The 11,436-nt window shown below is 32.1% G+C and overlaps 2 protein-coding genes across 2 annotated transcripts; one reads left to right on the top strand and one right to left on the bottom strand.

Moving 5' to 3' along the window:
- Window positions 1–2,118: 2,118 nt before the first annotated feature.
- Window positions 2,119–5,289, top strand: LOC113873471 (kinesin-like protein KIN-10A). Its single transcript, XM_027511602.1, has 6 exons — window positions 2,119–2,841; window positions 3,392–3,547; window positions 3,629–3,736; window positions 3,828–3,938; window positions 4,036–4,758; window positions 4,789–5,289. The coding sequence occupies exons 1-6, from the start codon at window positions 2,170–2,172 to the stop codon at window positions 5,287–5,289; spliced, it is 2,271 nt and encodes a 756-aa protein (XP_027367403.1). The 5' UTR covers window positions 2,119–2,169.
- Window positions 5,290–6,071: 782 nt separating this feature from the next.
- On the bottom strand, window positions 6,072–10,000 carry LOC113873606 (CRIB domain-containing protein RIC1). Its single transcript, XM_027511802.1, has 5 exons — window positions 7,544–10,000; window positions 7,059–7,220; window positions 6,689–6,789; window positions 6,520–6,594; window positions 6,072–6,437 (listed from the first exon to the last, which is right to left on the bottom strand). The coding sequence occupies exons 2-5, from the start codon at window positions 7,129–7,131 to the stop codon at window positions 6,072–6,074; spliced, it is 615 nt and encodes a 204-aa protein (XP_027367603.1). The 5' UTR covers window positions 7,132–7,220; window positions 7,544–10,000.
- Between the last annotated feature and the right edge of the window lie 1,436 nt (window positions 10,001–11,436).

Genomic DNA, 11,436 nt, shown 5'->3' with positions numbered 1-11,436 from the left:
ATCAAAATATCAATGTTTTTTAGTTTTCAACTAACTGTTGTTGTCTGCGATGTTTATGTTAGCTGTAAAATGATCAGTGTGTATTTTTATCCATTGAACTTTCGTTTCATAGTTAAATAACTTTTTTGTACGGTAAATTCTATTTTTTTGTATAAAGTAAAGTCTTTTATTTTTTTTGGTCGTTGGTGCTCAGATTAACAAAAGCAGCAAAATGCATCAGGGGCAACGGAAACTTTCTTTTATTTCGTTTGTATCTTACACAAACATGTAGCACAAAATTATAAAGGGCACAAGAAATTGTGTTTATGTTGCCTTGGGCACATGCAAGCGTGGTGAAGAGAAAGAGATGAGACAAAATCCATAAAAAAACAAAAGACATAATACTGATAAAAACGTTTTTTTTTAGTTTTAATTCTTTTAACATATTTGAGATAAATAAAATAAAGGAAATCGAACCGAGTCCAAAGAAACATACCTGAGGATTAATTAGAACTTAAGTTACCAAACCCGTTTTTAATTAAAGTTCACAAAAAAAAGTTATTCAAACTTCAAAAATGTTTGATAAAATTGTCCTTTAATTATTTTCTTATCCGGTCAAGATTAAGTGCTTACAGCAATATTTTTAATAAAAATTTAAATTTTTTTGGTCAAAGAGTGATAATCTTGAAAGAATGCAAAACATTTATAAGAGCTTTTTAATTAAAAAGCTCATGAAAAAGCTTTTTAATTAAAAAGCTCATACATAATAATGCCTGACATTTATAATTAAAAAAATGAAAGAAATACTTTCATAAACTTACATTTTTCAGATGTCTTAACAGTTCAATCATAAATTAATATTTATCTCGTTAACAAATTTCCAATCTTCAATCATATTGTAATTCCGTACATTTGAATTATTTTTTATTTTCACGAGAAAGTTATTTATAACTTTTGTTTTTATTGCATCCTGAAAGTTATTAATTGTTTCAACGTCGTCTTTTTTGTTTTTTCCCAAATAACTTATGGCAAGTGTTTTAGGTGTCACTACTTATTCATTTAGGATTAAACTTTGATCAAATTAAAAAAAAAAAACTAATTACATAATCCCTTTTATTTTAATTATGTATGATTTTATTTTTAATTTTTGTTACCAATCAAGTCTCTTTATTTTAAAATAAGGAAAAATTGGTCATATTTGTTTCAATTTTTTCCTATCTAGAACTTTAAAATTCTTATTTTTAACTTAAAATCCTTACAAATTGAATCAATTAAACTATTTTAAATATTCTTATTCTCAAATATCACAAACTAAAACATCAAACTCTACTTTACAAAATTGAAGTTATTTTCCCATTTCAAACCTTGATATCAGGTCCTGTAAAATTCTTTTTAATTTTATCAAAATTTTGCTAAATTCCATGCTTTTAAATTTTAAGTTTTTTCTTTTCATACTTTTAAAATTGGTACATATATAAAATTCATTGTAAACCCTCGAGTATTTAGATAAAAAGCAATAATTTAAAGATTTTAGGTAAAAAAAACTATTGATATTAAGATGAAATTTGCTTAATTTTATAAATCGAGAGACTAATTTTAAAATGTTATTTTGAACTTTGGGTTTATTTAAAATCACATGCACCTCTGCCTTTTTCCTGAATTTAAAATTATATATTTTTTTATCATAAAAGCTGAAGCATGTTTCTTTCTTTCTTCTTCTTCTCTTCTCTTTTTTCATATAGCATTAAAGAAATGTGGTTAAAATGCAATATTGACCAATCAGCATCCTAAATTTAAGCCAAAATTATTACAATTTAGTAAGGCTCAGAATTAATTGAAAAAAACTTCCGAAATAAAATATTGATTGCAAAAATAGGTTTGCATTAGAATTTCTTTTATTAAGTTCATTCGCTAAATCTATCATTTATTTGGATTTATTTTGTGAGCTTATGCTCCCAAAATAAAAATCTGAATGGAAGGGAATTTCCCTGAAAATATAAATGGAACACATATAGACGTTAGAACTGTAACGGCTACATTTTGGTTGAAATTTCAAACTCCTTCTTCTCTCTTTCTCTCACTCATCTTCTTCATTTCTAGCTTTTCTTGCACTTTCTTCCTCGTTCGTTATTCTCAATCTTTCATCTTATTTCTTTTGTGGGTCTGCTTCACATTCAATTTCTCATCGTCATGGCTCCCACCCCTTCTTCAAAACCAAACCACTCTACTCAGTTGAAGACTCCACAATCCAAACACCGCCTCAATTTCAATGGCCTTAAAGCAGCACCATCACAAACACACCCTTCTCCCAATCCCAATTCTGTTGCCAACAAGGAACCCCCTCCTGAACACCCAATTGAAGTCATTGCCAGAATCCGTGACTACCCAGATAAAAAAGACAAGCCTTTATCGGTTCTTCAAACCAGTTCCAACTCTAATTCTATTAGGGTTCGTGCAGATTTTGGGTACCGTGACTTTACCCTTGATGGTGTTTCTGTGTCTGAGGAAGAGGACTTGGATGTCTTCTATAAGAAGTTTGTGGAATCTAGGATCAATGGGGTTAAGCTGGGGGACAAGTGCACCATCATGATGTATGGGCCAACTGGTTCTGGCAAGAGTCACACCATGTTTGGGTGTTCAAAGCAGGCAGGGATTGTGTATAGGTCTCTGAGGGACATTCTTGGAGATGGGGATGCTGACGATGGTGGTGATTCAAAAGGAGAGCATCTTGGGTTGGGGACTTTTGTTCAAGTCACTGTTTTGGAGATTTACAACGAGGAGATTTATGATCTCTTGTCCACAAATGGGGGAGGTGGAGGAGGAGGATTTGGATTTGGGTGGCCTAAAGGCAGTGCTTCAAAGGTAACAATATAATAATCTACGTTGGATAGTTGGTTGATCACTGTTATCTTTTTCTTTTTTTGCTCCTATCTTGTGTCTGTAGGGTTTTGTTGCATCTGGCTAAATTTGTTTATTTTGTGGCTCATTTTGCCTTTCATTTTCCCTTGGCCATATATATGATTATATGCTTTTCTCTGTAAATTTTCTGCTATGCTTCTTTCACAATAAAAAGATGAGTCAGTCTTGACACCTAGCTTTTTAAAGCTTGTTTTGGAAGACCATGGATCAACGGATTGCATTGCTTATTGGAATTTTGGAGTGGATCACAATAATTAGCTAAACGGCTCAATGTTTCTCTTATTTGTACTCATACATGATTGTCATCAGCATAACGAAAGACTTACAATTCTTTTGGAAAAAAAATATTGTTTATGAGGACTAGTTTTTACATATCAATAATTTAAAATCAGTTAGTTTGGAAATATTAACTGAACGATTGCTTTTTAACTTAAATTATCTTCCCTGACATTTGGATGGCTTTACTTTCTTACTTCCACTATTTTACTTGAAGGTGAAACTTGAAGTGATGGGGAAAAAGGCTAAGAATGCAACCTATATATCAGGAAATGAAGCAGGCAAGATCTCGAAAGAAATTCAGAAGGTGGAGAAGCGAAGAATTGTTAAAAGCACACTTTGTAACGACAGGAGTTCAAGAAGTCACTGCATGGTATGGTTGCTTTGGAAGGTGGTTCGGATTTATTAAGTTCCATTGATTGGTAACTGATTGTATGTCTTTCATGTTGATAAGGTAATCCTTGATGTCCCAACTGTGGGAGGGCGGCTAATGCTTGTAGACATGGCAGGATCAGAAAATATTGAACAAGCTGGTCAAAGTGGATTTGAGGCCAAAATGCAGGTAATTTCTTTGCCATAATGATTTTCTTTCTTGAGTTTCTTCAATCTTGCAGTTCTCTAATGATTACATTATACTGTCGTTGAAATTATAGACTGCAAAAATCAATCAAGGAAATATAGCGCTGAAGAGAGTGGTGGAGTCCATTGCAAATGGTGATTCACATGTGCCTTTTAGGGACAGCAAACTCACCATGCTTCTGCAGGTAAATAGTGTTTCTTAATTGAGTGAATTGCTGGACTCATGTTCTGTTATTTTAAGTTTTATTGATGCAAATACTTTTTCTGCTTTCCCTTTTCAAGGATTCCTTTGAAGATGATAAGTCAAAAATTCTGATGATACTGTGTGCAAGTCCTGATCCCAAGGAGATACACAAGACAATCTCTACTCTTGAATATGGAGCAAAAGCAAAATGCATAGTCCGTGGCCCTCATACTCCAGTTAAGGATGATGAATCATCTTCTGCTGTCATTTTGGGATCAAGAATTGCTGCAATGGATGAATTTATCTTGAAGCTGCAAATGGAAAGCAAGCAAAGAGAGAAAGAGCGAAATGAAGCACACAAAAAGCTTTTGAAGAAAGAGGAAGAAATTGCTGCATTAAGAGCTAAACTGGACATGGCAGAAGGGAAAGGAACTCCTGCAAGTGAGGAGGAGATTAACTTGAAGGTAAATGAACGAACCCGACTTCTGAGACAAGAGTTGGAAAAGAAGTTGGAAGAGTGCCAAAGAATGACAAACGAGTTTGTTGAATTGGAGAGGAAGAGAATGGAAGAGAGGATATTACAGCAGCAAGAGGAGGTTGAAACTCTGAGAAAGAGACTAGAAGAAATTGAGTTGCAGCTATGTTGTTCAAGGCATGGGTGTGGTGAGGAAACCGAATCAAAAGACATGGAGTCAAGTGGGTTTATGAGAAGGCTATTGCGTGTCTATAAAAGTGAGGAGGATCCTGGAATGGTGAAATCAATGGATTTGGACATGGATGATCAAGAACCCCTCGCCCGTGAAGTGAACATTGTTGGTGGGGTTATGTGCAAGGGTGATCACAATTTTAAGCAAGACTTCTCTAATCAACCTTGTACACAAGAAGATGCTCATGTTTTTGCACCAAACTTTGGCCAAAGAGTATGTCTCAGTACAGTATATGAAGACGAAGGAGAAGGAGTTGATCATGAAGACAAAGGAGGGGAGGATGAGGAAGTGGAGAAAGAGGTCATTGAAGAAAAGAGGCTATGTACTTTTGACAAGCCTAGTGCAGCAGCCCCCTTGTCAACCTTAAACAGAAGTCCAAAGAGAGAGGATTACTGTTTTAAGGCAAGTTCAGTGGATGACAAGGATATTGGGTCTTCTAGACTACTGAGAATTCAAAATATATTCACTCTTTGTGGAAACCAAAGAGAGCTCTCCCACCACATTGGAACCCCAATTCCTACAAAAAAGAGGTCTGATGAAACTTTTGATCTCAGGTTTTCTCCTGCAAGGACAAACGAGAAGGATTCCATTTTTAAAATCTCCAACAAGGAGAACCTGGAACCACATAATATTTTGGGAAATTAATTGCTTCAATTGTTTGTGCTGAAAATTGAAAAAGTTGTGTAACATATGATGGATGGATGTGTTTCCTTCTGGAAATGTGACTTGTAGACTATTTGACTATTTCATTATCTAACACCTGAGTGTTATTACTATGTTTTTTTTTCGTACTTCCTTTTTTAATATGTATATAGTTTCATCTGATTGTTGTTTGTTGTACTACTTTGTTCTATAAATATATATCTGTTTGCCCTTCTTCGTGCTGTGTTATAAACTAGTTGGTAGTTATGCACAAATCACTTTTACTGACACTTTTACTCCAGCACGTTTCACATTTATCAGTAGGTTCAATTTATTGGTTTAAAAAGTTGTAATATTTGACAAAAAAAAAGTTACATTAATTCACTGTTCTTTTTAAAAATAATTTCACATGTAATAAGAATCCATCTTACCCCATTCAAACAATTTTCTTTAAAATTTAACCTGTTTTACACACCATTCCTTGCTGTAAATTAATTTTTTTAACATATAATCTAGAGGATCCAAAATAACCAATGACACTATTTAAAAGTTTTATAAAAGAAAACTTGAAAGATAAAAAAAATATTGAAGAAAAGTTATATTGAAAGGATGGAAATCATAACATCAAGCATGATTATACTCAAGAGATGTAATGAAACAATTAATTAATAATGGAAGAACAAATTTTTGCCCCTGAAATCTCTCTCTAAATCTGAACCTGATGCCAGTCCACTATCACCAAAGAGAGAGAATCTCTCTCTCTCTTTCTCTCTCTCCCTCTCTCTCTACTGAGAGGTAGGCCCAGGCCCAGACTCCGTAAAGGAAATATCTGTTAAGGATCCTCCTTTGGATTGTCTTCGAGTTCTTGAAGCCTTTCTTGTGGACCCATCTTTTTCCTCAGATGTTGTCTTGGACTTTCTACGAGGCTTGCACGATGTTGGTGGTTTCTCCTCTTCTGATGAGGGACGATTCATTTTTCTAGAAGATTCTGAAGAATGATGTCGTCGACTAGGCTTCGATCCCTCAGTTGGGTTCTCTCGAGCAGGAGAATTCGTTGTGGATTGCCCCTCTATAGAACGTGGCCTTGACTTTCGAACTCGCTTTCCATCACTTTTGCTGTTATTATTATCATTACTATTGTTATCTGCATCGTAAAAATACCACAATGTTTATGATTAAGCTATAGTATCTCACATCTATATGACTAATCCAATCATTATAATAAGATATGATCGAACCTTCAGGTGTCTTGGTGGAGTTTACTACCGTTCCTGAAGCAGGTTCTGGCGTTTCTTTAAACTCAGTCATCTACACAATTTCTCATTAAGAAACAAATGAAAATGTGTAGACGGTTATGTGGATAATAAATTGGAAGAGAGAAAGAAAAAAGAGAAAATGATACCCAGCTTGGCGGAGTTGCTTTTGCATCTTCACAACCAATATGTGCCAAATGCTTTACATCTGTTGGGAACCCAATTTGTATTTCCTTTTCACCTTCCTCATCTGCAATTTCATCGTTGCTTAAATTAACATTTAAAGTTTTTTAATTTTCAAATTTATTAGAATTTTAAAAAAGCATGAATAATTTTCAAATTTTATGTGCAAAGTTGCTTGGTGGATGAAATCAATTGCATGAGTTTATACAAATAGGCATGTTTATTCTTGTTTAAGGGAAAAGAAATAATATGATAGGAAATGAAATGTAGTTGTACACAATTAAGGAAGCATGTTTCCTATTTTATTTCTTCGTGACAACAGAAGATTATGCTTACCAAATATCTGGGATATGTATCTAAGCCCTTTAAGGAGGCCTTTCATCTGGCCTTTCACTGCAGTTGACGACATTTTTGAAGCTCTTGAACAATTTGCACTCGAAACCTTTCACTTCAAAGGTGTTAGAACCTCCAATCTTCGATTGAATCAACTACAAATTTCTGAAACCCAAAATAGATCATACAATAAATCTTCTTTTACCATTTAATCATTTTGCCTCAATCTCATTATCAACCAATCACATCGTTTCATGACTAAATATTTTATGGAGACAATCCTCGAATAACATGTGACAATTTTTAACGGGTTGGTTAATGTTTTCTAGCTCTTAATCTTTTTAAAAGAAGAAAACGAAGCTTCCATACAATCATCATAATATAGACTAATTCAATTGAAAATGAAACCCCAATCCTTCCTTTTAAATTTTCATTTTCTAAATAAAATAAAAAAATAAGAATGCAATATAAAACATATGACTGACCACCTTCTGGACAAATGTTTGAATCAACCATATATATGATGATTTGGTTGGCAACAAAGAACTAACGTTGATGACAAGATGGAGATTTTTTTTTTTTTTTTGAAGATTAGCAGTTCTTGGTTGGATGTTTTGGAATGAGCATCCAAATCCAAACCAAGAAGAGGGAGACTTCAGGTTAAAAAATCTTTAAATTGTATAAAACAAAAAGCATTGGATTTGATTTACCGCCCCCTATCGGTGGCTAGGCAAATGAAAACCAATAACTCCGATGGAAGTCTAGAGAGGTTTCATCGGAATTTTCATGTGCGTTGGCTAAGTTTGGGATAAGTGTTATAAACCTAATTTTAGTGAAAGTGTGAGAAAAAGACGGGTTGAAAAGTATAATTGTATGGTATATGCAAATTTGGTGAACCTTAATTTTAAAAATATATATACTATTAACGAAGAGATGAAAATCATTGGGAATTTCCAACTAGCATTTTTTATTTAGAATTTTAAATCTTTAACTGTGTCATACTCAAGCGTACGTACGTGACATGTTGCCTTCCCATGCATTTCGTAAACTTTCATGTATTAACTCGATCTCGATCCTTTTATTAAAATGGGTAAAAGTGGTCTTGCAAGTAAAAAACTAAATTTAACTTTTGTTTAACACCAATCCCGTCGAAAGTTTAAGGTCCCATGAGATACTGTGCAAAGAATATCCATGAGGTTGAAGTTTCCAATGACATGGTGGCCTGTTCAATTTGAAGTTTGCTTTGTGAGGCTTGCAGGTATATATATGTTGAACACTCATTTTTATCCATTTTAAAAATGGTCTGAAAATTGATAGTTTGTATTGTCCAAAGGTAGGGATAATATGCAGGCTTTGGATAAGGTACTAATAATACATATTCATACTTGTATTAAAGAAAAGAGATTTAGAAAAGTTGATGACAAGTTTATAAAAATAGTTTCATTTTCATAAACTTTTTTTAACTTGTTTTAATTTTTTTTTAAGTTTAATTTATCAAAATAATTTTTTTAAATTTTGTTCTATTAAATTTTATGATTAAATTTTTTTTTTCTTTTTAAACTGTAGGTATTTTTAGAAGCAACACAGTTGGAGTTGAATTTTTCTTTTAAATATTCAACACAATTACATTAATTGAGATTCAAACTTGAAACAACTCATTAAATTAAAGACTAAACCTTCACTTTAATCCTTGAGAGAGTTTGAGTCCAATATTTTAATTTCTGAGACATTTAAAATATCATGTTAATTTCTAACTTTTTTTTCATCATTTATTTTAGTCCTTAACGTCAAACCCCGTTAAAAAACTGTGACAGAAAGTTGAGTTGTCACATCAAGTGCTACATCAGAATTCTACTTCACAAAAACGACATTGTTTTTGAAAGTTAGGATGACACTTTAACTGTGAAATTGTGTCGTTTTGATCTAAGGACCTATTTGCTAAACATTGACCATACATTTGGATAATTACCACCACCACTGGAACTTCCATGCTCTTTACTACCTCCTAAACTCTGAGAATTCATCGCCATGTGAACTGCCGCAGTGATCATGGCTAAGAAAAAAATCTCAATCTCAACATAAATCTGAGATATTGGAACCACTTGCCTGCCTAATGAACTCCCTCCCAATCCATACTTAGACTTCACCTCAACACGAGAAGGTGGAGCATGAATGCTCTCATCACTTATTGTTTTCCATGGGGCAAAGTGCAAATCTGGAGTGTTTGGACGAGAAAGAAAGGCTTTGCAGCAAGCTGAGTTGTACCCAAATTTTATTTTTCGAGCATACGAAAAAAGAGTCCAGCTGAGCATATTTGTTTACGAGTTTCTTGATCCCAGAAATCTTGTACTCAAAGTCACAGATAAAGTTGACTACCCAACAATGGAGTGGATGACCCCCCATTCTTTCTAGTGGGTTTTTTCTCGTTCCTTTTGGTACCATTCACCCTTTTCCAAGCATAGGTAGAACCCCTCTTTCCTATACACAACAACAGATCCAAGCAAGATGAGTAGTTTATAGTTGGGAGATGAGTAGTTTATAGTTGGGGTAGACATACCATCAAGGGTCTGATACACAGATCATAAACAAAATGATCTAAAGTCTTCACAGTCCTACAAAACACCCAAAATGAAAAAAAGTAAAACATTACTAAGGGCTGATACACAGATCCATCAATAAAAAAACTCTCATTAAACCAATAGAAAATAAAAATCATGCACAATTAAAAGTTACAGATCTAATTTCCTTATCTTGTTTATCCCTAAAACATTACTAAGGGTTCTTTGTCTCCAAAACAAAAAAATGACTCAATAAATTAAAAAAAAAATTCACCAAATTCTCCATCTATTGGCCCTTCTACCTTTTTCCACTACAACAAACTTCAATATTTAAATATTTCACCTCCAAGCACAACTATGAACAAGAATTTAGGTGAGATCCTGCATGGACTTCGGGTAAGATTCTTTTTTAACAAAAATGAGGAAATACGTGATTAAGTTGGACAAAAGGGGCTTCAATGACAATGATACCGTTTTGCAATTATTTGTACTACGCCAACTTCTAAAAACGATGTCGTTACTGCTAAGTGAGATTCTGACGTAGCACTTAACGTGACAGCTCAGCTGTGATGGTTTCTTAGCAAGATCTGACGTCAAGAACTAAAATGAATAACAGAGAAAGAAGTTGAGTACTAACGTGATATTTTAAATGTTTCAGGGACTAAAATACTAGACTCAAACTCTCTCAAAGACTAAAGTGAGGGTTTAGTCTTAAATTAAAATAATCTTATACTAATTGATTCATGTGCTATAAATTTATACTATAAATTTCAAATAACAAAACATATTAAATAAACACATAATAAAATCATTTATTTATTCAATCAGCTCATTATACCTATACTTGTAACAACTCTGGTGCTCATGTCCTATTCAACAAAAATCAAACTCAATCGATTATTTGTGTTTAAATTAAATGAATTGTGATTTTTCTTTTAACTTATCTTTCTTATTTTGCAAAATAATGAAATAAGAACATTTTTAATACTAAAATCAACTATAAAAAGTCAATAGAAAAATATGTATTAAAACTACAGTATTTAAATCAATTTAAAATTTAAAAATCGTTTAAATTCTAGTTATAAAATACAATAAAAAAGGTAATTAATAAACCACAAGATAAGCTAATTTTAATTAATAATCATGTAATTATGTATGTATTATAATCAATGTAATTTTAATAAATCAAAAATTAACTATTCCATATTCATATTCATGGCTTTTTTCTATAAATAAATAAATTTTAAATACATCATTTTTTTAAAATCTTGAAATATGTCTCTCTTTTGTTTAGTGTTCAAGTTAGTACAAAACATGCTCAAGTTTAACTTAATTGTGTTCAAGGTTTTAGTGAGATTTATTTAACCAAACTCATCTAAAATTTAGAATATAAAACACTTGAAGGTAGGTTAATGCAACATTCACACTAATACCAACAAAAAAAAAAAAATTCTACAACAACTTTTAACATTAGTTAATTTTTTAAATATAAAAAAAATACATAAATTAAATCTTAATAATACGAAGTCATCATCTTAATATTCTATTATTACGCAATCAAGCAACAAGAAGAATATCATACCAAAATAAACATTTGTTTCTTAAAAAAAATCGACAAAGTAAAAAAAATGTAAAAATACTAAAAAATATAAAAATAAATTAGAAAAAATAGACAAAACATTAAATTAAAAAATTATTCAAATTTCCTTCAAGTATTTGATTAAATAAATCTTTAAAAATTTTATAAAATATACATATAATTTGTATAAATAAAACTTAAACAAATTATACATTCATGTTAATGCAAGTTGCAAATTCATGCT

Source organism: Abrus precatorius, unplaced genomic scaffold (assembly GCF_003935025.1).
Source record: "Abrus precatorius isolate BTA unplaced genomic scaffold, Abrus_2018 Scaffold7, whole genome shotgun sequence".
NCBI lineage: Eukaryota > Viridiplantae > Streptophyta > Magnoliopsida > Fabales > Fabaceae > Abrus > Abrus precatorius.
Note: the sequence above shows the minus strand (reverse complement) of the source record. Positions and strands in the feature narration are given on the sequence as shown.

Excerpts from the sequence above, each read along its gene's own strand:
- LOC113873606 (XM_027511802.1), bottom strand. The coding sequence starts at position 7,131 with ATGTCGTCAACTGCAGTGAAAGGCCAGATGAAAGGCCTCCTTAAAGGG. Across the intron at positions 6,790-7,058 it reads ATACATATCCCAGATATTTG|ATGAGGAAGGTGAAAAGGAA; the intron begins GTAAGCATAATC and ends ATGAAATTGCAG. Across the intron at positions 6,438-6,519 it reads CCAAGACACCTGAAGGTTCG|GATGCAGATAACAATAGTAA; the intron begins ATCATATCTTAT and ends TGGTATTTTTAC.
- LOC113873471 (XM_027511602.1), top strand. The coding sequence starts at position 2,170 with ATGGCTCCCACCCCTTCTTCAAAACCAAACCACTCTACTCAGTTGAAG. Across the intron at positions 3,737-3,827 it reads GATTTGAGGCCAAAATGCAG|ACTGCAAAAATCAATCAAGG; the intron begins GTAATTTCTTTG and ends TTGAAATTATAG. Across the intron at positions 4,759-4,788 it reads AAGTGAACATTGTTGGTGGG|CAAGACTTCTCTAATCAACC; the intron begins GTTATGTGCAAG and ends CACAATTTTAAG.